The sequence below is a fragment of the Abramis brama genome, assembly GCF_963993115.1.
Source record: "Abramis brama genome assembly, chromosome: 6".
In the NCBI taxonomy this organism is placed as follows: Eukaryota; Metazoa; Chordata; class Actinopteri; order Cypriniformes; family Leuciscidae; genus Abramis; species Abramis brama.
In genome coordinates, this window is record NC_139968.1 from 44,310,483 (window position 1) to 44,334,073 (window position 23,591).

Sequence of the window (23,591 nt, forward strand, 5' to 3'; positions counted from 1 at the left end):
ACAGACAAGCAGTATTATAAGCAAATCTGCACAATTGTGTACAGTATTTTGGGGGCACTATTTTCTTTCCCGCCGCAAAAATACAAACCTCAACGGTCGCGCAAGCAGTCATGCACGAGCATCATCAAGACCAGCGAAGATCGAAGTCATCGATTAATTCTGTTTAAAGTTGTCCATTCTTATCTGGAATTCACTCCTGAAGGAAACATTAAAGTTATTTAAGTAATTTGGCGTTAAAAACAGCTTTTGGGTGGAAATGAACTACATGAATATTACGGGCGCTTCTTGTTGGTGAGTACGTACATTTTTACATTTGTTCGAAGACTAAGTGGCAACGTTTTATTAGTTAAAGGGTTTTCTGTTATACAAAGGCTTTCATCCGTAAGATTTTCATCTTCATTTCATAAAAACGAAATTCAATTTAGGCTCAAGCTGTGATGGGTAGGCTAACTTACGCAAAAAGGCTTAGGCCTATTTGTCGTGACCTTTTTTTAAGGTTGAGTTTTAACGATTTAAGTTAGTTATCTTTAGTAACTCTTAATGTAAACGTTCTTTATTTTATTAAGATAAGTTTCTTGACTGCTCGTGCTCGATAGATCGGATTGCATCGACTATGTTACTTGTTCTTGATCAAGATGTCGAATAATAGCTAGCTCAATCTCAAGTTATCCCAAGTCCCACAACTAGTGAAATAACAAACCTATTTTTTTTTTTTTTTTTTTTTGTAAATTGATGAGTTTTAACTTGGATGTCAGTATTATCCTGTCAGATCAGCCGAAGTGCAGTTTCCAGCACACAAACATCGTTCAACCTTAATTTAACGTAAATTACGTGTTTTCTTTTACTATATATATTGTTATTACAGCAGGCTTTCTTGGATATTAGCATTGATACATGTTTAAGTAAAGCTTATTTTGCTCAATAGATCAAATTGCAACCTTTGATCTCAGTTAAGAACTCAAAACCTTGGTCAGTTTGTGAAAACCATTAATATTGAGTGAAAAATTAATCAGTGTTGCAAAATCAAAGTAAAAAATTACCTTAATCCAATAGAATTATTGGTGCAATAAGCATTAAAAGTATAACATAGGCCAGGGATGGGCAACTTCGGTCCTGGAGGGCCAGAGTTTAGCTCCAACCCTGAAAAAAATCACCTGCCTGTAATTTTCTAGTAATCCTGAGGACCTTGATTAGCTTGTTCAGGTGTGTTTGATCAGGGTTGAAGCTAAACTCTGTAGGACAGTGGCCCTCCAGGACCGAAGTTGCCCATCCCTGACATAGGCTATTTAATCTTTAGGTTGTTGCGCCACCTAGTGGTTGTTTAATACCAAACTCAGTCCAAAAACGTTTCTCTGTAAAGATAGCGTGACTTGTTCTTTACAGTTTTTAACAAGTCTATAACGTTAGGTCTGGGACTCCAGTGTTTAAGTTCAGGGACATTATGCTGTTCTTTATAAGTTGCATTCATGTAGTTGAGTATTCATGACATTGAGGTATCTATTGGAGTTGAGTATTTTTTGGGTTAGTCCTCTTGCGTAACCGTGGACTACTGAGATTTATAGTAATGGATAAATGGATATACAGTGAACATGTTTTCAGTAATGCAGTACTGATACTGTTACAACACAAAATGTCCGGAGCAAAAGAGACCATCATGCGAGCATTGGTGGTTCAGTGGTAGAATTCTCGCCTGCCACGCGGGAGGCCCGGGTTCGATTCCCGGCCAATGCAGTAAATCTTTTTGAAGATCTTTTACACACTTAAAAACAAATGTGTTTTTTTTTTATTTGTGTTCAAGTGTGTGGTGTTGAGACTTATAAACAGTGGTCAATGTTCTGACCATAAATCACGTCACTGTATGAGACTTTCTATTGAGATCCCATTACATTTACTGTTCTAACAACAAAAATTTGATCAAATTGCCTATTTAGTTCGATATTGTGCTAATTTCTATTTCAGACCCTGCTTAGAAATAACGAGTGCTTCAATGTAAGAGATTCAGATCAGGAGCCCCCAACATGAGAAGTGCCGTAATACAACCTTGAGGGGTAAGATTTGAGTTAAAACAGTGTCACTACAACACTGCAAAACTTGCTCTGCCTATTTTTTTGTATCACAACAAAATCAAAACAAGTCAAAATCAGACATTGAAGACAGTAACCCTAGTGTTGAAACAAATGGGCTCTGTGAGCTCAGTAACATCACTCCTCGTTAGTATAGTGGTAAGTATCCCCGCCTGTCACGCGGGAGACCGGGGTTCGATTCCCCGACGGGGAGATTACACTTTTTCTCCATGTGTATTCACAGGAGAACTCTCGTTTTTAGACTCCTCTTTGTATATAAACCTACGATCACTGAAAAATAACAAATTTTTTCATTTTTAAATTAAAGATAAAATCTCACTAGTAAGATAATTTTACTTAAGAAAAGAAAAAGATACTTGCTACTGTTTTACTTGACTTGTTTTTCTAGCAATTTTCCCCACTGACTTTAAAGAAGTAACTTTAAAAGTACTTGGGAGACAAAAAAAAGTACTTGGACATAGGGGTGGGCGATCTTCCCATAATTTCATATCACAATCTTATAAGAAACAATCACGATCTACGATCTGAAACGCGTTCTTCCCAATTATGCAAATCTGGCACTTCTGCTACCATTTTGTGGCTGAGATGCTGTTGTTCCCAATTGCTTTCACTTTGTTATAATACCACTAACAATATTTAGTAGTGTGGAAATTTCACGAATGGACTTATATTGCACTTTTATATATATAGTTTTATATATATTAATTAAAATTTAAAAAATCTGAAAACAAACTAAATAAATCTTTAAACTATGACTTTTTTTTTAGAAGTTATTGATTTTAGATTGTAACTTTTTGATTCTGTAATTGTATTATAGTATATTTCACAAATAAAGAAATTGTTTGAAAAAAATCTTAATAAAATATGCATTGAACGGTAAATTAGAAAGTATTATAGCGTTTGCCTTTCTGTTACTAATAATATAAAAGAAATACTTTTTTCGTATAGTTTACTTTCTTTGTTTAACAGTTCTATCCAGTAATGTATTAGACAAAACTGTTAAACAGAGACCATAAACTAATGAAGACGGAGAATAGGAGCGCTGTGTGCTCAGCAACGTCAAAATAAAAGTCAGACGCGCCGTCAAAATAAAAGTCCTGCTATTATGATGACATATCAGATCGTGATCTCTACGATTCGCTTGAAAAGTAGATCGTTGGCGTCTTTCAAGATCGATCACCATATAAAATCGTCAGATCGCCCACTCCTACTTGGACATCAGTAGTTTAAAACAACACTACTGTGTTATTTTTGAGCACTGATTTTTGTGTTTGTTCTCCCAGGCCGGTTAGCTCAGTTGGTTAGAGCGTGGTGCTAATAACGCCAAGGTCGCGGGTTCGATCCCCGTACTGGCCAGTGTTTTTGTCTCTGCGACTGTTTCGTTGATATTTTAGCTTTGAAATTCTCATTTACAATAATATGAGGTAGAATTGAACAGGTCATGTGTGATTTTACTGGCTAAAGATGAAAACTCAGTAACGCTTTACAAGGTTTTATTTGTTAACATTAGTTAATGCAGTAAACTAATAATGAGAAATATTTTTTACATCATTTATTAATCTTGTTTTATTTTAATATTTTCTGCTTTCTGTTTTCGTTTTAATTTATTTTGAGTTAGGTAATTTTGTTGTGTTTTTGTCATTTTAGTTTTTCGATATGTCTGTATAGCTTCTTTTTTTTTAGTTCAATTTGAGCTATTTTAGTATTATCAAATACTATAAATATACTTTAGTTTTAATTAATATTTTGAATTGAAATGAGTTTTAATTAATTTCACGTTTCTTTATTTTCGAGAAATAATTTGTATTTTTGAGATATGTTGTCTTGGCAGTTAGCTGAAATAAAATAAGTTTTATATTATAATTTTATAAGGTTCATTAGAAAACATTAGTTAACTACTTTAGTTTACATGAACTAAGAATAAACAATACTTCTACGGCATTTATTAATCTTAGTTAATATTAATTTCAACATTAACTAATGCATTATTAAAATCAAAGGTTGTATTTGTTAACAGTAGTTAATGCACTGTGAACTAACATGAAACAAACTATGAACAGCTGTATTTTTATTAATAAATATTAATAAATACTGTAACAAATGTATTGCTCATTGTTAATTAATGTTAGTTAATATATGTAAACTAATGAACCTTATTGTAAAGTGTTACCATTTTATTTTTATTTCAAGTAACAGAAATGTGTTTTTTTTAATGGTTTTAGTTAAGAGAGCCACTAGGTGGCAGTGTTTATCAGTAAACCATAAAACAATGCCAAATGCTTAAGTAGAAATGTCAGAATTTTGCTCTGGTAATTTTCCACAGACTGGAACATCAAACAACATAAGCGAATCTCATGGATTCTGCAAAGCAAAAAATCTTGCCCCGTGTGAGGCTCGAACTCACGACCTTCAGATTATGAGACTGACGCGCTGCCTACTGCGCCAACGAGGCCTGAAGTCCAAGTAAGCAGTGTCTCCTCATGTTACACGAGCTGCTGATTTTCCAACTAAATCAGGTAAGGCTGAGTTTTCATTTCAGCTACAGTTATACTTCATAGATATATGTGCACATCTACTACAGTCCCAAAAGCTAGTTTGTGCAAAAATATTTGAGAATCAATTTAAACAATGAGATCCACGCTCTTCCACTAGAGGGAGCCAAAGCGAACGCCGACTTTTCAGAGGTGGCCTTGAACAGGTCAGTGTGTTTTTCCAACCTAAGGTTTGTGTCAAAAAACCCCTTTTGATAAGAACACGGCATCTCCGTGTGCCACGTTATCACATGCTGTGAGCAAATACAGCGTTAGTGAGCTCGTGTCTTTCTCTCTGTTCAGCACAGCTAGCTGTGCACTACACCGTTTGAAACATCATGTCAGGGCTTAATGCCTCGCTGGGCTACTTCTTAACTATAGTAGGTGTGAGTGCGGTGGGAAGGGTGATGCTTGCACGATCGAGGCTGCGATGGACTTTCCTGACCGAGTTTATCGCCGCATTCGCGCTCGCCGCATGTCGACTTGAAGTGGACACCATTGCGGAGGTCGGTCAGTGGGCCGGGGCGCTTGGGCCTGACGTGGCCATCACTATGCTTTTCCTATCCATCACTATCCACGGCATCATCATGCAAGGCGTAAGCGGAAATCCATCGGTGACGTTAATGGGAATCCTCCAGAAAGACATCGGCGCAGTGGCAGGCGTCCTCAGCGTCGCGGCGCAGTTACTCGGCGCGCACTTCGCACTCGTAGTCGCCGGAAAGTACTGGGAAATGGAGCTGACTGACATGCACATGATCAAGAATCTGATGATGTCCGAGTGCAGTACGTCGCTGCGGGTCTCGGCGCTACAGGGAGCGCTAGCCGAAGCCCTCGGCGCCGTGACATTTCACCTGGTTTACCTCGTCCTGAAGAGCCGCTCGCAGCTGCTGGGGATTCCCATATTCGCTCTGCTGCTGACGTTCATCGCATACGCAGGTGGGTTTGCTGTCGGACAGCTGTGGTCTGAATGATTACATTTAAAATGCATATATCAAATATTGTACATTGAAATGCGTGTATTAAATAGAAAATGTCGATTTAAAATGCATATATAAAAAATTATTTTGTAATTTGAATACAAATTGTCTTTTAAATACAAATGCATATGTGACCCTGGACCAGAAAACCAGTCATATGGGGTTTTTTTTATTTATTGAGATTTATACATCATCTAAAAGCTGAATAAATAAGCTTTCCATTGATGTGTGGTTTGCCGAGATACAACTATTTGAAAGTCTGCAATCTGAGGGTGCGAAAAAATCTAAATATTGAGAAAATCTCCTTTAAAGTTGTGCATTTCTGTTGGCGACTGTGCTGCATTCACTCACAAAAATATTTTTTATATATATTTAAGGTAGAAAATTTACAAAATATCTTCATGGAACTTGATATTTACTTAATATCCTAATTATTTTTGGCATAAAAGAAAAATCGATAATTTTGACCCATAACAATGTAGTGTTGGCTATTGCCACAGATATACCCGTGCGACACATGACTGATTTTGTGGTCCAGGGTCACATATTTGTAGATTTAAAATGCATATATTAAAGATTGTAGAATTTTTGAATGCACATTAATTTAAAAATTGTGGATTTAAAATGCATATATAAAATAATGACTGTGCAATTAAAATGCATATTTTACACAAGGATTGTACATTTAAAATACATATTGAATAAGGATTGTAGATGTAAAAAAATTTTTTTTGTAGATTTCTAAAAATTGAGATTTCAAATGCACATATTAAATAAAGATTGTAGATTTAAAATATATTAAATAAGGATTATGTATTTAAAATGCATATGTTACTTAAATATTGTAGATTTAAATACATTGTAAACTTAAAATACATTTCTTAAATAAGGATTTTGTATTTAAAATGAATATATTGAATAAGGATTGTAGATTTCAAAAGATTATATTAAATAAAAAAATTTGATTTTAAATGCATATATTAAAATATATAAATTTAGATTTTAAATGCATATGCAAATAAGGATTGCATTTTAAATTTAAATATTGAAGATTACAAATGCATATATTACATTAAAAATTGTAGATTTCAAATGCATAAATCAAATAATGACAGCAATTAAAATGCAAATATTAAATAAGGATTGTAGCTTTCAAATGCATATATTAAATACAGATTTAGAGTGCATATATAAAATAGTAACTTCAATTTAACTGCATAGTTTACAAAAGTATGAAGATATTTAATAAGGATTGTAGATTTCAAATGCATTTATTTAGGGGGAGGCTAGCACAAAATAAATTGCATATTTTAAAATAGTTTTGTGTTACTCTGGAGAACATCTCGAGGTACAACGGCAATGATTTGGTGTTCTTGTTATTTTTAATGGCTTCATCCTCACAAACTTCTCTCTCACACTAGGAAACAACTACACGTCTGGATATGTGAATCCGTCCCTCGCTTATGCGCTAACATTCACCTGTCCTGGACACTCTTTCTTAGCGTATTCTGTCGTTTACTGGCTCGGGCCTCTTATTGGTAAGTAAATTTCAGAAATATTCATAAAATACCAAGTATTCAAATAACGCATTTAAACTTCTTAGTCAATGTGATGAATTTTACTGTTTAAATACTTACACCATGTATTTTCCAGGCATGAGTCTTGCACTCTTCCTGTATTTGGGAAACATCCCACTTCTGTTCAGCAGGAATCTACTTTACTCCAAGAAGGCACGTTTCCGGGTGCCCAAAGGAAAAACTTCTGAAGACTGACAGACATAAAAAACAGCACTGATATGGACTCTTTGTAAACCATACTTTACCGTCACAAAACATATAAATCTGGTTGCAACAAACCCCTAAAGTTAGAAAAACCACTGTTCATCACATCAGAATCTACTGTAATTTATCCTGTTACACTGAGTAAAAATGTTGAGTTTGTTCTACTGTTGTCGGATGTGAATTTTCTTCTAACACTTATGAGCCAAAGAACAGTCAAGCCTGCTTAAGTTATATATTATTTAATAGATAGCAAACATATTTAATGAGCAGGTGGCACTAGGGCTGTGCAATTAATTGAATTTCGCAACAACAATGAATTTGGCTCCTAACAATCACCAAAATAGTACAATCGAATAAAAACTACTACTCATACAATCTACTTGCAAAAGTGAATCAATGTTTGCATTGTAAGTGGTAGACCTGCGGGAATTATTAAAATACTTATTGAAGTATTATCTGTCATATTATTTATTTTAATAGTTCAAAAAGTGCAATATATGTTAAAATTTAGATTTTTTTTTTTTTTTTAGCATTGTTGAAAGGTGTCTTTTTAATAAATGCAACATGTTCCCAAAAACGTGAAATAATCGTGTTACATAATCGTGATTTCAATTCTGACAAAATTATCGTGATTATGATTTTTTCCCTAGGTGGCACTATACTTTAGGACCTGTTTGCTAATGAAAAAGAGAGGGAGACTAAGGTAAAGACTAAGGGAAAAAGATAATTGCAAATAAAAGTACAAGGTTGTGTATAAATGGCACTTTCACAAAACACTGCAACTATGCCACATTGTAATAATAGCTAAAAAAAAATAAAAAAAATTTAGTCTTCCAAAACTGCTGATCTTATTCATTCCGGCCTGTTTAGAGAATATAGAAATCTCATCAATTTGAAAATGCATTTGCAAAACACAATTAAGTGCTGATAAATAAACAATATATAACATTTTAACATGACATTTGCCGAAAAAAGCCTGTCTACACTTCAAACAACAGTAGCCCAGGCATGAAAACTCCTCACCTTTCGCGAAATTCGCCGTTTTAAAACCTAAAAGGGTCACCTACGCGATTTGTGCAGATCCAATGAGAAAATATTTATGGATGGGAGGGGGGGGTGTCGAGGTCGAGGCCAGCATTTATCCCCTATAAAGTTACCATAAACTTCGCAGCTTTAAAAAACAATCATCATTCCTAATACCGAAACATGACAGCCAATACGAGTCAGAGTAACGTTAGGGCAGAAATGTTTTCAAAGTCTTTTACACCGCGAGTCTGACAACTGGACACACTGCCGAACAAAGTACCGCACGTCGGAAAGAAAGCCTGTGGTAAGTTAGCTTACAATGTTAACTGTCCTGTCAGATACAGACAGCGATGTTGCCAATGTCATTATTTTGACATAGAAGTGGGCGAGATAATATCGCGAGCGGGCGCCGTGAGCGCTGAGCAAGCAGGAACAGTGCAGTGTTATTCATTGCGCGGCTCGCGAGCCTCATGTGGCTCGCCAAGCTTTAATTTGTGGCTCGCATGGCGATAAATAATACGGTGATATGATGCATTCACTAGAGATATTTCATAAAAACATTAATAACAAGTAGGGCTTTAACATAATCCGTTAAAAACTCAAAGTGTCAGCTCTATTACAAATAATTTCGATCGGATTGAAAGGGGTGGTTTATCGAGAAAACGTGAAAAAACTCGATCGATTGAAAACCGAAACTGAAAGGACGACGTATGACGCGCTGAACGAGCTGTTCTCCTGATGAATAAAGTGTCATATAAATGAGTATCCTTTCATTCTATAATTCTCCTTTCACTCAGCATCTGTGAAGTGAAGCAGGACAACGGCCCACCAGTCCTTGTTTCAGATTATCATACAGACGACTGGATTGGGGCATTTTTAATGCGTGATAAATAGTAGTAGTAAATTGTTTTTTTTCTCTGACACCCGATGAAACACGTAGATCAGCGGCCCATTTGTTCTTTTCTTGATTGACACTGGGCTAGCCCAATCAAATCTTTAATGTGAAGTATAGAAATATACTCTTTCAAGTATAGAAATTAGTACAAAACTAATTATGAAAGTTTCCTTTATTTTTCAGTGCATTTGTTTTACAATATATGGCTATTACTATCATGGGATTAATATTATAACTATTATTGTAGTAGGAATGTAGACAGACACTGTAACTAAAAGAGTTTTGAATTTTTCTTTGTTTAATTTGCACCAGATTGATGAATTTAACATTAAAAAGCACCAAATTTTCGTACGGGGGAGCATGCCCCCGAACCCCCCTACAGTGGCAGAGGTCCATAAATGAGAATTTTGTACTTATTTCAGCTGTGCGTGTTAACTCTCACGCGTTCCTACTCACTCATTACATTTATTTATTTGTTTATTTATTTATTTATTTATTTTATTTTTTTTGGGGGGGGGGGGGGGGGGGGGGGGGGGTTATATATATGCCGCATCCTTCTCACCTTTTTTACCCCTGACCTGTTTTCATGCCTGCAGTAGCCTTTACCACTGTTTTGCAAACTCGATTTATATAGTTTAGATTCCTAAAATAATTGCAAAAAAAAAAGTTTTTGTACAGTTTTACAGATTATTGTCTAACTCAAGTAATTTTGAACTAAACATTATATATATATATTTTTTTTTCTTAAGTTATGCTTGTGAATGAATTATCTATTGGTAGTTTTATCTTAAAGCCCAAAGTATACTTTGTTTTTTATGCGTACGCTAAGGACAAACGCTATCAAATGGAATATACTTTGAAAAGATGTGCGCTCGACCATGGAAGGCATCATTCAGCCATGCAAATTATAAAATGCTCAAATAATGCTGAACAATAAATCTAAATAAATTTGAAATCGCTATGGCTTAGTGATTATGAAAGTGCTGTGATTTGTGGATTACTGATTAGGCCTGTCACGATAACAAATTTTGCTGGACGATAAATTGTCCAAGAAATTATTGCGATAAACGATAATATTGTCGTTCGAGACCATTTTCTTCTAATATAATGATAATGGCATAATAATGCAGGTACACCTTTTCAAAGATCTATAAACTTTTATTTCTTAAGAATATTAAACATTGAAAACGGAAAAACATTTTAAATATCCACAAAAAATGAACAAAACAACCAAAAACAATAAAAGCAATGGACTCTCAGTGTCTGTTAACAAAAAAATTCACTTGAATAAATACCAAAAACAATAAATAAAATGGATGTAAACAAAATTGCACTTCAAAAAATATTAAACATTAGGCTCATACATAAATAGTGATACATTCCATAACAGGCAAAACTGCCGGTAAACAAATTAAAAAAAAAGCCTCAACAGGATACCACAGCATTTTGCACTGTCCTCCTGTTACTTTGTCAACTAAACAAACGCTCGAGTGATTGTGTAATTTACTGTCGGGAAGACGGAGACGCGCTTTATTGCGTGTATATGCGAGCCTACTCACTGAAAATACTTGGTTAGGATTAGGGGTGAGGAGTGAGTGTGTATTACACGCCATAAAGTGTGTATCATGCACGCAAAAACTATTTTTGGTGTATAAATGGCACGAGAAATAACATTCGTGGTATAGATACGCATTTTCATGAGATCGGGCTCGCTGTCGCGTTTGACTTTGAAACCAATTCCATCTTTTTCTTTTTTTTTCCTCCAACTCACAACTAACGTCTTTTCTCTCTCCCGGCAGTCGCCGCAAGCAGTCCCGCCGGCGCTTTCCCATACAAAGACCATGTGACTGACAAGCGCCGCGGCGCCGCCTCCCCACACAAAGACCATGCAACTGACAAGAGGGTTCACTCCTATACGCTAAGGAACCGAGAGTGGTCATCCAGTCTATTTGGTAGAGAGAGAGAGAGAGACGAGGAAAACAAACAAGCATGCAAATGGTATTATCGCGGCCGGAAAAATTATCGAGCTCTTTTTTTTTTATCGTGCGATTAATTGATTTATTGACTATCGCGACAGGCAACTGATAAACGCGAGTCTGGAGAAAAAGGCGTTTATTCATTCATTATCAGTGTTGAGAAACGTAGCCTGCATGTGTTACGTTATTGTGTTAATAATAACTAAAGTACCTAATTATGTTACATATTTTTTGTATGAAGACTAAGCGTTAGTTACTTATGGATTAAAAAGTACCGCTGTATCAGTGCATCGCGAGTTTTCTCACAAACACGGACGCGCGCACACAGAGAGAGAAGATAATTGTAAAATGAAAATTGATGGGCTATGTTTAAATTTTGTTCTTGCTTGTGTTATTTTTCTGTCAAAATGTCAGAAAGCATTTTGTATTATCCATCCGGGTTTTTAAAATTCATTAAATGACGGACGTTTTACTATTAACACAGCCCTCATTATATGTCGGATTCGTCTAACTTACGCTTTATATTATTTTTAGAATAAGTGATTCGTTTTGCTATTATTGGATTCTCATCATTATTCATCGTCAACCGTTTTTCTGTGGGTTTTAGTATCATATTTGGATATTGAAATAATAAATTAAGTAGTAAGTAATCTTAAATGTACACGCATGTTGTTGTTTTTACTGTTTTCTAGTAATTTCTTAATTTTAGACTAGTTGACCAGCACACATTATATGCAATGCAATATAATGCATGTACTCCCCATATCACTAAAAAATATCACTTACACTGGTGAATAAGTATGAGGAACAGTAAAGGCAGTCCCAAACTAGTTTTTGTTAAAAGTTAATCATTTTGTATGAGCCACCACAGTCATTAAAACATAGAAAGAGAAAAAATAAATGGGTATTTTTGGAAACTACAGTTACTATGGTAAATACACAATACTAACATGAACTGTTGATAATACATGGTAATAATATACATTTATCCCCCATCCCACTGATGCTACTCAAAAAATAATTTCAAGGTTGGCAGGTCTGGTCACTATTGAAAGTGGATCGGGCCGAGCACCAAAACACACTCGTAGCCAATCAGCTGTAAGGGGCGTGTCCACTCATGAGGGGGGAGGTGCCTGTGTCGCATAGCATGTTTGTGAAATTGGGGGTGGAGCTATCAAGAAAGGGGTGTGATCCTTTTGGGTAGGGGCGTGTTTGTTTGATGATTTAAAATATCAACAGCGTTTCTCAGAAATCGCTAACTGCACCTTTAATGTAATGTATTTATGGTAACACTTTACAATAAGGTTCATTAGTTAACTACATTAGTTAACATTAACTAATAATGAACTGCACTTATACAGCATTTGTTCAACTTTGTTAATGTTAATTTCAACATTTACTAATACTTCATTAAAATTTTGTTAACATTAGTTAATGCACTGTGAACTAACATGAACAAACAATGAACAGCTTTATTTGTATTAACTAACATTAACAAAGATTAACAAAAACAGTAATAAATGTATTGCTCACTGTTAGTTCATGTTAGTTAATACATTAACTAATGTTTAATAAAGGAACCTTATTGTAAAGTGTTACCGTATTTATTTATTCTAAATTATGCCAGTAAAAATTGGTAGTTAAAGTAGGGTTGTAAATAAAGACACATAACAACAGTTTTCTGTGGTATTACTTTGACTGAATATAAACGTACATGTTAAAATGATGACAATGCGGTTCTACAATTATTATTATTGCTACATACTTGGTTCTACTGATGCTGTGATCCGATTGGTCGTCTCTGCTCTGGTGGGTGTGGCTACTGTCACTGCAGTGGTTTATGACATCAGATCTGAAGGAGTTAAATAAGACAGGAACACACCGACACCAGGAGGTTTCGGTAACCCTTCCTTTTACAGTCCCCTAATTACTAGGTATTTACCTGGTAAATATATGGTAAGTTATAGTTGGTTATTGGTAATTACCACAGGTAACAAGAATGTAAATGCAGAGAAACTACAAACTAATTACTAAGTATTAACCTGGTAAGCATATGGTAAATTATAGTATTTTAGTGTGTAATTACTTAAGGTGATTAGTTTGCAATTACAGAGAAACTACCAGGGAAAAAAAAACAACACTGTTAAATATCAACTCAACAAAGTACTGTGTACTTGTTACCTGTTTAGGTTGGTAATAACTCAGATTTAATTGTATACTTTCTCAGAATGTAAGCAGCCAATTTTTAGAAACACCTCCAGTATTACCCATCAATTCAAGTTAGGTTTGTAGTTATCCTAGGGTTATGTTGGTAACAGTCCATGTTTATTTATTACTATCTTGAAATTAAGACGGTAGTTTCCAATAAATTACCTTGTCTTACATAGTTGTTGTTCATTGCTACACCCATTTATAGAGGGCTTATCAAATAATTTACCTTACACTTACCTGGTAACTACCCCGCAGGAACAGTTTTCCCTAATGTCATGGCACATCTTAAATACTGGGTATGTTCTTGCAGATGTTTTTACAATTTACTCAGTAAGTAAAGTGCAACTGTACTGTAAAAGGAAGCCTTGTTTATTTCCATGGTATTACCGGAATTGTACCATTTAACCTGATCATTCCCTTTTCCATATAGTCACAATTTTTTACCGCGTATGTCCTGCAACGTTACCAAGGAAAACATGACAATTTACTCGGTAATGTTAATCCGAGGACGAGGACAGCGTAGGCCGTATAGGCCTCGGCCTCGAGTGGTCGCTGCATGACGAGCCCGCGCTGTACAGCCCGGCGCAAGGTTCACCCTCGCCCGCACCTAATCTGTCATTTATTTTTGTTTTGATAATAAATGGAGCCAGCCTCCAAAAGTGAAACCTGTCCTGTGATTTAAAAAAAAAGTTTTTATACACTAAATTGTGTTGTCTTTACATTAGATTAATAAAGTTTCATATAATCTAGAATATGGAATAAATAGCATTCAATACAAAATGAGTATCTCTCATATATTGAAATCGAGTTTTTATGTGAAAGATTTGCTTTGTTGTGCATTTTAGTCATATTACAAAATAATTTATTGAGGCCAAACATAAAATAACATTATAAACTGTCAGTTCACCACGTGACAGCAGCAAGCAGGCTCCTGATTGGTTAACGCGGTGCGAATTGATGCAGAAGTTCAGATATTTCAACTCGGGCGGCAGACGCGAATTCGCGTCAAACGCGTGATGCACAAAAAGCACAATTCGCGCTTAACGCACGTAACGCACCAGACGCTCAATTCGCGTCATTCGCGCGTCACGTCTACCGCGCCGCGCTAAACGCCTCATTCGCGCCGCAAGTTACCATTGACTTAACATTGAAATCACTCGCGCCAGACGCATATTCGCGTTTGGTGTGAACGCAGCATAAGAAGCGCCATTTTTTAACACAGTTGAAATATAATACTACTGTTTTTGTATCATGAAATGTAGTTTTAAGAGTTTTTCAGGCGAGAATGTAGTTGTTTAAAGCTCAAATCTGTGGTTTATTTAAAGATTTATGAAAATTTTATCCAGTTGTGAGATCCAGCGATGACCGGGCGCTCGGCGTTCATGTACCCCGCCTGGAACAGCCTTTCCTCGGCTAGACGTTCTGACGTTTGCCGCTGACTCTGGCGTCTCTGTAGTGGTTAAACATGAGATATAATTCGTCTTGTCTATATCTAATGGGCGATTTTTGGTCTCGTGAATCTATAATTTGTTCCCTGGGCAATCGTTTTGGCTGAGGGTAAGTTTCATAACTTTATAAGCTATTTAAGTTTACCGTTGTATGGTTAGACTAGAGCGCTGACTTTGTATGTTTGACTGAATTGTTTGCTTTATTTGTATAGCTTCTTGTACCTTTTACTTATACTTTTATAATGGCTAATATTGATAAAAGGGAAATTTAACAAAAAGAGACTGGGTTGAGTTTTGTCATTTTAAATTTTAATACAACGAATATGATCTGTAATGTTGTTTACTGCAACATCTGTTATTTAGTACAAACGCACATATTGCCTGGACCATATTAAAATGTTTAATATTTTTATATTATATTTAAAACGAAAAGAGGCAGGTTTGTGTTTTATATTTTGTTTTTTTATAAATAGGCAAACGTTATGTGCAGTGAATATAATCAATACGCGTTGCCTGAACCACATTTGTGTGGCTATAATGTTTAAGATTTCTTTAAATGAAAACGAAAAGAGTTAGTATGGTGTTTTATAACATATTTCGTTGCCTAAAATATACACAGAGATAACCGGAGTAGCAGAGCGAGCTGAGTGACGCGCGCTGCGTCAGAAGGTGGGCGGGGTTAGGATTTCCCAAGATGGCGCTGCCCATACCCCCCATAAACGGCTTCAAAACCGTTCTTCAGAAAGTCTATGGGTGACGTCACAGACGCTTTGTCCATATTTTTTACAGTCTATGGTCGTAATGCTTCTTGAGGGTGCAATTTTTGAATTTGAATTCATCACGAGCGCGGGATTTGACAGTTACGGACTGCGCTGCTGTGATAGCCTGTGAAATGGAGATGAAGATCACTCACTGGATAAAGGGCTGAATTTGGATCTCTTTCTTGCAAACGTATGGATTCTAAAGATTTGGATTATATCAAGTATAATAAAATTGATGTCTTTTATGAATTTATGTTGGGTTTTGGTGTATTATTGTTCTATTGGAGAAAACGCATTTTGTGTCTCACTGTAAATAAACTAAATATTAAAATGGTTAAACGATTAAATAAGGTATTTTTAAGGTTTTAAAGTGTATTCTTGTTTAACTGCATGTAGGCTAATCGTAATACATAAACATTTTACATTTTAGTGCTGTAAATACGTCAGTATTATACGTTTCTGTGTGTATAAAACGTAAGTAAATGTACGTATGGTAGAATTACACTTTACATAAAAATACACACGTATTCTCATGAGATCACGTTGAACATTCTCAGTAAGTAAAGTGCAACTGTACTATAAAAGGAAGCCTTTTTATTTCCATGGAATTACTGGGATCTTACCCAATAATCTGTAATAGCTACAGTTACGTATAAGTACGTATAGGTACTTTTAGACTCACATAACATGGATTCCGTTTTTTACCTAAATGCAATAAGAGTTTATTTTAAGAGAGACAGTCTCTTACTTTATAAAACTCCTTGTATAAAGGAATCACTTGTATTTTACTGACATCCTTGTCTGAAACCAGTAAAGCAGAGAACAAATTACAGTCACAAACTGCTTGCATATTTATGTATAGGAGGAATAAAAGGGGGCCTAAGACACTTCCCTGGGGAACTCCATTATTAATAATTGTTTATTCAGAGAGAAACCCATCAATTTCTACACTTTGAATTCTCCCAGTTTAATAAAAGTTCAACCAGGCTATCAGCATACTTGAAAAACACATGACACTTAATTTATCTTACAGTACTGAATGATTCACTGTCGAAAGCTTTTTGGAGATCCAAAAGTACCATTGCACACATTTTACCTCCATCAATCTGCTTCCTTATAAAATCTGTTAAATACAATACATTTACATCTGATCATATAGCAGACACTTTTATCTAAAACGACTTACAAATGAGGAGAGCAATAGAAGCAATCAAACTAATAACAGGAAAACATTAGAATTAACTAATTATTTTTTCTTGATGCAAGAAGGAGGAGCAGACAATAAAAATGGACAATAAAAGTGTAATACTTGGTACAGCAAATACAAAAAGAAAGAAAGTAAAACTGGAAACAAATAAGACAGATCTCTCTCTTTATTGACTAACAAGATAATAAAGCATCTCAATCAGCCTCTTCAGCTTCCTGAGCAAGAACAGTCAGTAAAAAAAAGTTTAAAAAAAAACACTTGTACTTTTAAACATATAGATTATATTAAGCAAAATGATATATGCGATATTGCTCTTTGGGAAGGAACTTTATCTTTGAGTTGATGTGAATCTCACAGTTAAATATAAACTATTTAATGTGACAAATGTTGACAATGTTTCTTTTATACTGTCGATGGCTGTGGCCAGGGCTGTAGAGTTCTAGAATCGCCGGTGTCCCAGATATGAGGTAGTTCAGGGGGTTCGGGGTCAATTATTTCACAACCTTTGTTATATACACCTTGGAAATATACTGAAGTCTGGACCTCGGTGACTTCATAACTGGCTACAGCCGTGGTTGAGGCTGGTTAAGACAAACTAACTTGAAAAACTTGAAAGTGCTGGAACTGAAGATAAGCTACTTAATGTGAGTTTTTGTATGTCTGTGTAGAGTAGATGAATGACTGAAGCTCTTCCCACATGCAGTGCAGTGATACGGTTTCTCTCCAGTGTGGATCCTCTTGTGTGTTTTCAGGGTTCCTGAGTCACTGAATCTTTTGTCGCAGTGTGAACACTTGTAAGGTTTCTCTCCAGTGTGGATCCTCTCGTGTGTTTTCAGGGATCCTAACTGACTGAATCTCTTGTCGCAGTGTGAACACTTGTAAGGTTTCTCTCCAGTGTGGATCCTCTGGTGCTGTTTTAAAACTACAGCTGTGATAAAAGTCTTCCCACACTCAAAGCACACCAGATTTCTTACACCAGTGTGTATTTTCTGATGTTCTTTTAAATACTGCAGAAGTGAAAAACTCTTTCCACACAAAGAACATGAATGTGGTTTCTCCTGTGAATGAACTGTCATGTGGATCTTCAGGTTTGAAGCCCTCAAAAATGTTTTACCACATTGATCACATTCATGCAGTTTCTCTCCAGTGTGGATGTTCATGTGTTGCTGAAAGTTTCCTTTATGTATAAAACTCTTCCCACACTGATCACATGTGAACGGTTTCTCTCCAGTGTGGATCCTCATGTGAACATTGAGATTTTGTTTGCATGTGAAACTCTTTCCACACTGAGTGCAAGTGAAAGATTTCTGAGATCTTCTTTGATGTTTCTCCACTTCATTCACTTCTTCATTCTCATCCATCGGGCCTGAAATTAAAGTTAAGTAAGTGCTCAGTAAATCAATAAAAGAAAAAACTAGATCAAAAGTGGACGTGCTAAACACTGGTGTGAACAGGGTCTAAAACAGTTTGAGCTTGTCCACTTTTGACCACTTCCAGAGGTAGTCGAAAACACATTCAACCGGATTGCTTTGGTAGTGTAGACGCTCATGTGGTCGAGTGTGTTCAAACAGACACAAATGCGTAAACATTATGGGAAGCGCTGTAGCCAGACGGCATTTAAACTTTGTTGGCTGAAGACCCAAGTTTGGTTTGAAGAAGTGTTTGACGTGGACTTGCAGCTTTAACCCTCTGGGGTCTGAGGTGTTTTTGGGGTCCCTGAGATGTTCTGACATGCTCTTACATTTGTGCTTTTTTCAGTTGCTTATAAACATATAAATAATGTTTATGCATGGTTATTGAAAAAACTAAAAATGAAAATGTCTGAAATAAGGCCACAAAACTAGAGTCGCCTAGAGTTTTTGCTTCAAAATGATGTGAAAATCATCCTTCCTAATCATTCACATAAAACAATATATTGATTTAAATTTTTTAAGACACTTTTTGCTTGGAAAGGCAGTATGCGCAAGGGGCGTCAACGATCCAACACCATCATGCATATTTAGTGATTCACACCTGAGGAGACAATGGGCCCCCGCATAATGAGGCTGCATACGTAATGAGCCTTTCATTCAGGTGTGTGACTGAGCCACAAGAAAGAATGCAAGGACAATATATATATATATAAATATTAGGGCTGTCAAAGTTAGCGCGTTAATAACGCGTTAACGCAAAATCATATTAATGGCACTAATTTTTTTAACGAGCGATTAACGCAGCGCATATTTTCTGTTTGACCCGTGGCCCAACCCCTAGTTGGAGAAATGGAGATGCACAGTGTTGCCAACTTAGCGACATTGCAGACCCCTTTAGCGATTTTTGTACCTTCAAAAAAGCGCCCAAACCTTATTTAGTTTCTGAGAATCTACCCGCACCGCCGGTACTGCTCTCCCAGCGCGCGCGCACCTCTCTCTCTCTCTGCGTCTCGAACGGAGTAGCAGCGTTTTAATTCAGTTAAACACAGATATTATGTTGCTTCTCTAATTTTACATGCAAGTATAGCCGAAATTATGTGTATTTGATTTCATCAGACAACGGCTCGATTATCAGGATTTTTGTGCAGATTAACATCTTGGAAGGGAGAGCTGGTTATGTCTTAATGGGTCGCGTTTCAGTCACCATTTCATATTCATTCCGTTGTTTGACAACAGAAACCATAAAATATACCAATGAAAACAGTTTTATTAAGAATTTAGCTTCATCAAAATGGGCGCAGAGAGAGACAAACTATAATGTAATAATAAATAATAAATGTACATTTAGCATTTTCAGAAGAGCTGCCCTGTCATGCAAAAATCTAAGCATGTTTGTGTTAGTAAATCGCTCAGTGCAAAGAAAGAGAAGTAATGGGAACCTGGTATTTCTTTGTTCTTTCTACATGCGTCTAATAGACATGAACAAGTTCTTTGAAAAACATCTATGACCTTTGAAACATGTCTCGTCTTCATGCTCTATGTTGACTATGGTTTCAATAATAAACATACATTTGCATAAAGCATCTATATTTATCCATGCCCACGTTGATTAGAGTATTACAAACTTGAAAAGTATTAATTTAAGGTACATTTAGAACAAATAAAAAAAGTGTGATTAAATGCGATTAATCGCGAGTTAACTCATGCAATCATGCGATTAATCGCGACTAAAATTTTTAATCGATTGACAGCCCTAATATATATATAATTGGTTCACAGTTGTTGTTGTTTTTTCCACAAATTGTGCTTGCAAATTGTATAATATCCAAGGTAAACATTTCTAGTAATTGTGCAGTTAATTGTTCTCATGCTGTATTTTTCAGATTTGGAATATATTCTCTACCCAAATGTGTCACTAATAAAGCATAATAAAATTATTTAAAGAGAAGGCTTATATTGACCTTTTAAGATTTTGTTTACATCTATCCTTGTATTGTATATATTGTATGTATGTATATATATATATTTATTTATTTATTTTTTTAAAGGTTATACAATTACAACAAAAATTCGGCGTTCGTGACTCGACTAGTCGAGACTGTTTTCCAAGATGACGCCTGTCTGTAAACGCGTAATGTACTGTCTTTATAAAGTATCTTCTTATTAAACTGTCTGTACACTTACAAAGTTCTCAATGCTTCGGTTGGCATGTAAGGACCCTCATTATGCTACCGTGTTAGTGTGAGGCTATTTTGAGCCTTGTTAGTGGTATTAACTAGCGATTTACTTTTACTTACTCTGTGCCCCATATACTAGTGTTATGAGCTAATCTGTTTTTAAAGATAAAACTCTATACATTCGATTTTCATGAAAACGCATCGCAGGGAACGATCGACTCGGTAACCATGTGTTAATTACCCCTAGGTTCATTTTTCACTGGATTTGTCCTTTAATGTTCTTCAGCCTCACTAATGAAGAATCAGGAATAAACACCAACCTCTTTGTTCTTCAGTGTGTTTCATTCTGCAGTGTTCTGGATCTCTCATGTTCTCACTGTCCTTCAATAAACTCTGTCTTTGCAGATTTCAGCTCTTCCTGATGGTTTGATGCTTGCCTTCACTTGTAGCTGATGGGAATATTCCAGCATTTATTGGTGAATTGCAGTGGGAGGAGCTTCACTGAAGGAGGAGGAGCTTCACTGTAGGAGGAGGAGCAGATCTGACAAAATCAATAAGAAGACTATTACTGAGTTTATGTTCGTCTGCAAAAAAAGGCAAGATTAGGGGCTTATGCACCAGAGGAATCTTTTCATAGTTCCTAAAACATTTTGCGGAAGTTCCCAGACTTTGGTGTGTTCGCACCGCAGGAACTAGGAACGATTTTAGCTCTAGGAACTCCTTTTGGAGGAACTAATTTACTCCTACTTCAGAGTCGGTCTAAACCAGCGCTATAGGCACTATCAGTGACGTTAATGCTCGCTGATTGGCCGAATGCACGCGAAACAACAGCATCCGCCATTTTAAAACAGATTATAGCCTATATATTTACTCTAGAAACTAACTCTATGAACATGTAAAACAGTGATAGATGAAGCTCTTAATCTTTACGCTGAGGAGAAAATCCAATGCGACTCTAAGGGGACCAAGAGAAACATAATGTATTTCTGCTGAGCAACACTGGACATCAAACACATGCTAATACTTTTTCATATACGATTCACTTTCTTTGTATAACAGTTCTATCTAATGACGTATTAGACAGGAAAGTGCGACTTCATTAGTCTACGACAGGTCTAAGAATGTGAGCGCTGTGAGTTCAGTCGTTCTCAACGCCGTCAAAATAAAAGTCACAACAACAAGCGCGGCTTACGTCACTTCAGAGACCCTACTTATGCAAATTTTAGGGTTGGTGATGTCACTAACCCGTGACGTAGCTCATTGTAGTCTCTACCAGCCCTTTGTTGTAGTCCTTAAAAAGCGATTTCTTTAAAAGAAAATATCTCCCTTTGCTTTGAACTTTGAGCGTTGTAACTTTACAGATGTTGTTTATGCTCAAACAGCAACATTACACACTAACTAAAGTTAGAAAAGTCAAATCATAATCAACCACCTCTTTAAGTTCATTTCGCAATTTCAATCATCATACAATAACCAGCCACAAACCCACCAAAATGTACCGGTAAATCAGATTTACGCTCTATAAGTGGAGAACAGCAGTGTTTGTTATGATTGTTAATATTGATTAGATAATCATCAAGTAGGGGGATTATCATTATATTGAGATATCACAATATAAAAATGTGACATTATGTAGCGTTGATGTAAACGAGATGATTCGTATAAGAATTAGATTTATTCAAGGCTTACTGTATAAGGTATATTTCTATACTAAAAATGTAAATCCTGTCATGTACTCCCCCTCATGTCATTTCAACTTCCAAAAGTAAAATTTAAAAAAATTTATGAAACCTTAAGGATTTCTGTCCATCCATTTAAAGTCCATTCCTCTAAAACTTGTATAATGTTGAATATAATGTATAATAATGCAATGGGGGAATATGTGTGTATCCTGATAATAATATAAAATAACAATAATATTTTAATAAAGAGTGATTTAAAAAACTCTTTATTTTGGCTTAAAATAAGTATTGTGAGTTCTGTACCAGTGTAGTGTATTATTGTCCTATCATCAAGTGTTCGAAAATAGAAACAAATAAAGTGTGGGAGTATACATATTGCTAAGGCCTTTGGTAGACATATAAAGATGGCAATCTGTAAACATGACTGTTTGGATTTAATCATTTGTTAATGTCAACATTTACTACTACATTACATTTTAAACATTTATCAATTAACATTGATGAATGGACTATGTAACATGAAGGATCAAGGTATAATTAATATATTTATATTTTAGTATGTAAAAAGTACAGTACATTTTCATGGTTCAGTAATATACTGTTTCTGTTTGACAATTTTTGTAATAAAGTTTAGCACTATTTTATGTGTCATGTTTGTTTTCATTCAGTATCCATTTTGGAAACTATTTAAAACTCCACTATAGGTCGACCTCTAATAAATGCTGTTATGAAACTTACCTATATATTGCAGATATCTGATCGTGTCGTTTGCTCAAATCTGTTGACAATAAAATGAGCTTAATGTGTGAATTTACAGATCTGAAGACATCAGCATAATGAATGAGGAGAAAACAGGATCTATTGACATGAAATAAAGAGGCTTTTCAGCTGCTCTGATAATAGTGATGAGCCATAGACTATCAATACTCATTCAACAACAAGAATATAGAGTACAATAATGATACAGTAAAATATAACAACAGTAATATAAATGTAAATATAAAGACAGCCGCTGATGACATTATCAACCCTTGTAATTTGTCCACATAAATCCGATTCCCTAATAACTTAATAACAACAAAGTAGTTCGCTAACATCTTACCGTTTTGTATGGGAAACGAAACAGACACATGATTAAAGCCTTTCTGAATGGACCCCATAATATGTTGAGTAAACCGTGTAAACTGTATAGTAGTTACGTGATTTAACGTGTGAACTGTTTACCTCAAAAGACTCAGGAGACGCGCGACGGTGAGAGTGGTGACGTCATCACCGCGAGACGAAATAAATGATAGATTTTCAAAAACAAATTTTTAAACATAACTTTTCTCCACACAACTCTGTGATTTGGAACAAAAAATATATATCGTTTAAAAATAAATCTTTATTTTACAGAAACTGGTAAAATAACAGTATAATTTTA

General features: G+C 35.5%; 1 protein-coding gene and 2 long non-coding RNA genes across 4 annotated transcripts; 2 read left to right on the forward strand and 1 right to left on the reverse strand.

Annotated features, from left to right (window-relative positions):
- The first annotated feature begins 191 nt into the window (after nt 1-191).
- On the forward strand, nt 192-4,626 carry LOC311085255. The gene is made up of 3 exons (XR_014606763.1): nt 192-291; nt 1,960-2,048; nt 4,408-4,626. It is a non-coding gene; the product is annotated as an uncharacterized lncRNA (long non-coding RNA).
- A 189-nt stretch (nt 4,627-4,815) lies between these two features.
- On the forward strand, nt 4,816-7,826 carry aqp12 (aquaporin 12). The gene is made up of 3 exons (XM_084117362.1): nt 4,816-5,551; nt 7,014-7,130; nt 7,246-7,826. The coding sequence occupies exons 1-3, from the start codon at nt 4,954-4,956 to the stop codon at nt 7,362-7,364; spliced, it is 834 nt and encodes a 277-aa protein (XP_083973488.1). The 5' UTR covers nt 4,816-4,953; the 3' UTR covers nt 7,365-7,826.
- An 8,439-nt stretch (nt 7,827-16,265) lies between these two features.
- LOC311085492 lies at nt 16,266-23,421 on the reverse strand. 2 transcript variants are annotated; one of them, XR_014606837.1, is made up of 4 exons: nt 23,271-23,421; nt 22,907-22,946; nt 20,807-21,007; nt 16,266-18,263 (listed from the first exon to the last, which is right to left on the reverse strand). It is a non-coding gene; the product is annotated as an uncharacterized lncRNA (long non-coding RNA). The 2 variants fall into 2 exon arrangements; XR_014606838.1 differs by having other exon boundaries at nt 16,594-18,263; nt 20,807-21,027; nt 23,271-23,415.
- Between the last annotated feature and the right edge of the window lie 170 nt (nt 23,422-23,591).

Bases quoted from the DNA above. Each gene is read 5' to 3' on its own strand.
- aqp12 (XM_084117362.1), top strand. From the start codon at position 4,954: ATGTCAGGGCTTAATGCCTCGCTGGGCTACTTCTTAACTATAGTAGGT. The intron at 5,552-7,013 runs GTGGGTTTGCTG...CTCTCACACTAG, and splicing joins GACGTTCATCGCATACGCAG to GAAACAACTACACGTCTGGA. The intron at 7,131-7,245 runs GTAAGTAAATTT...TGTATTTTCCAG, and splicing joins CTGGCTCGGGCCTCTTATTG to GCATGAGTCTTGCACTCTTC.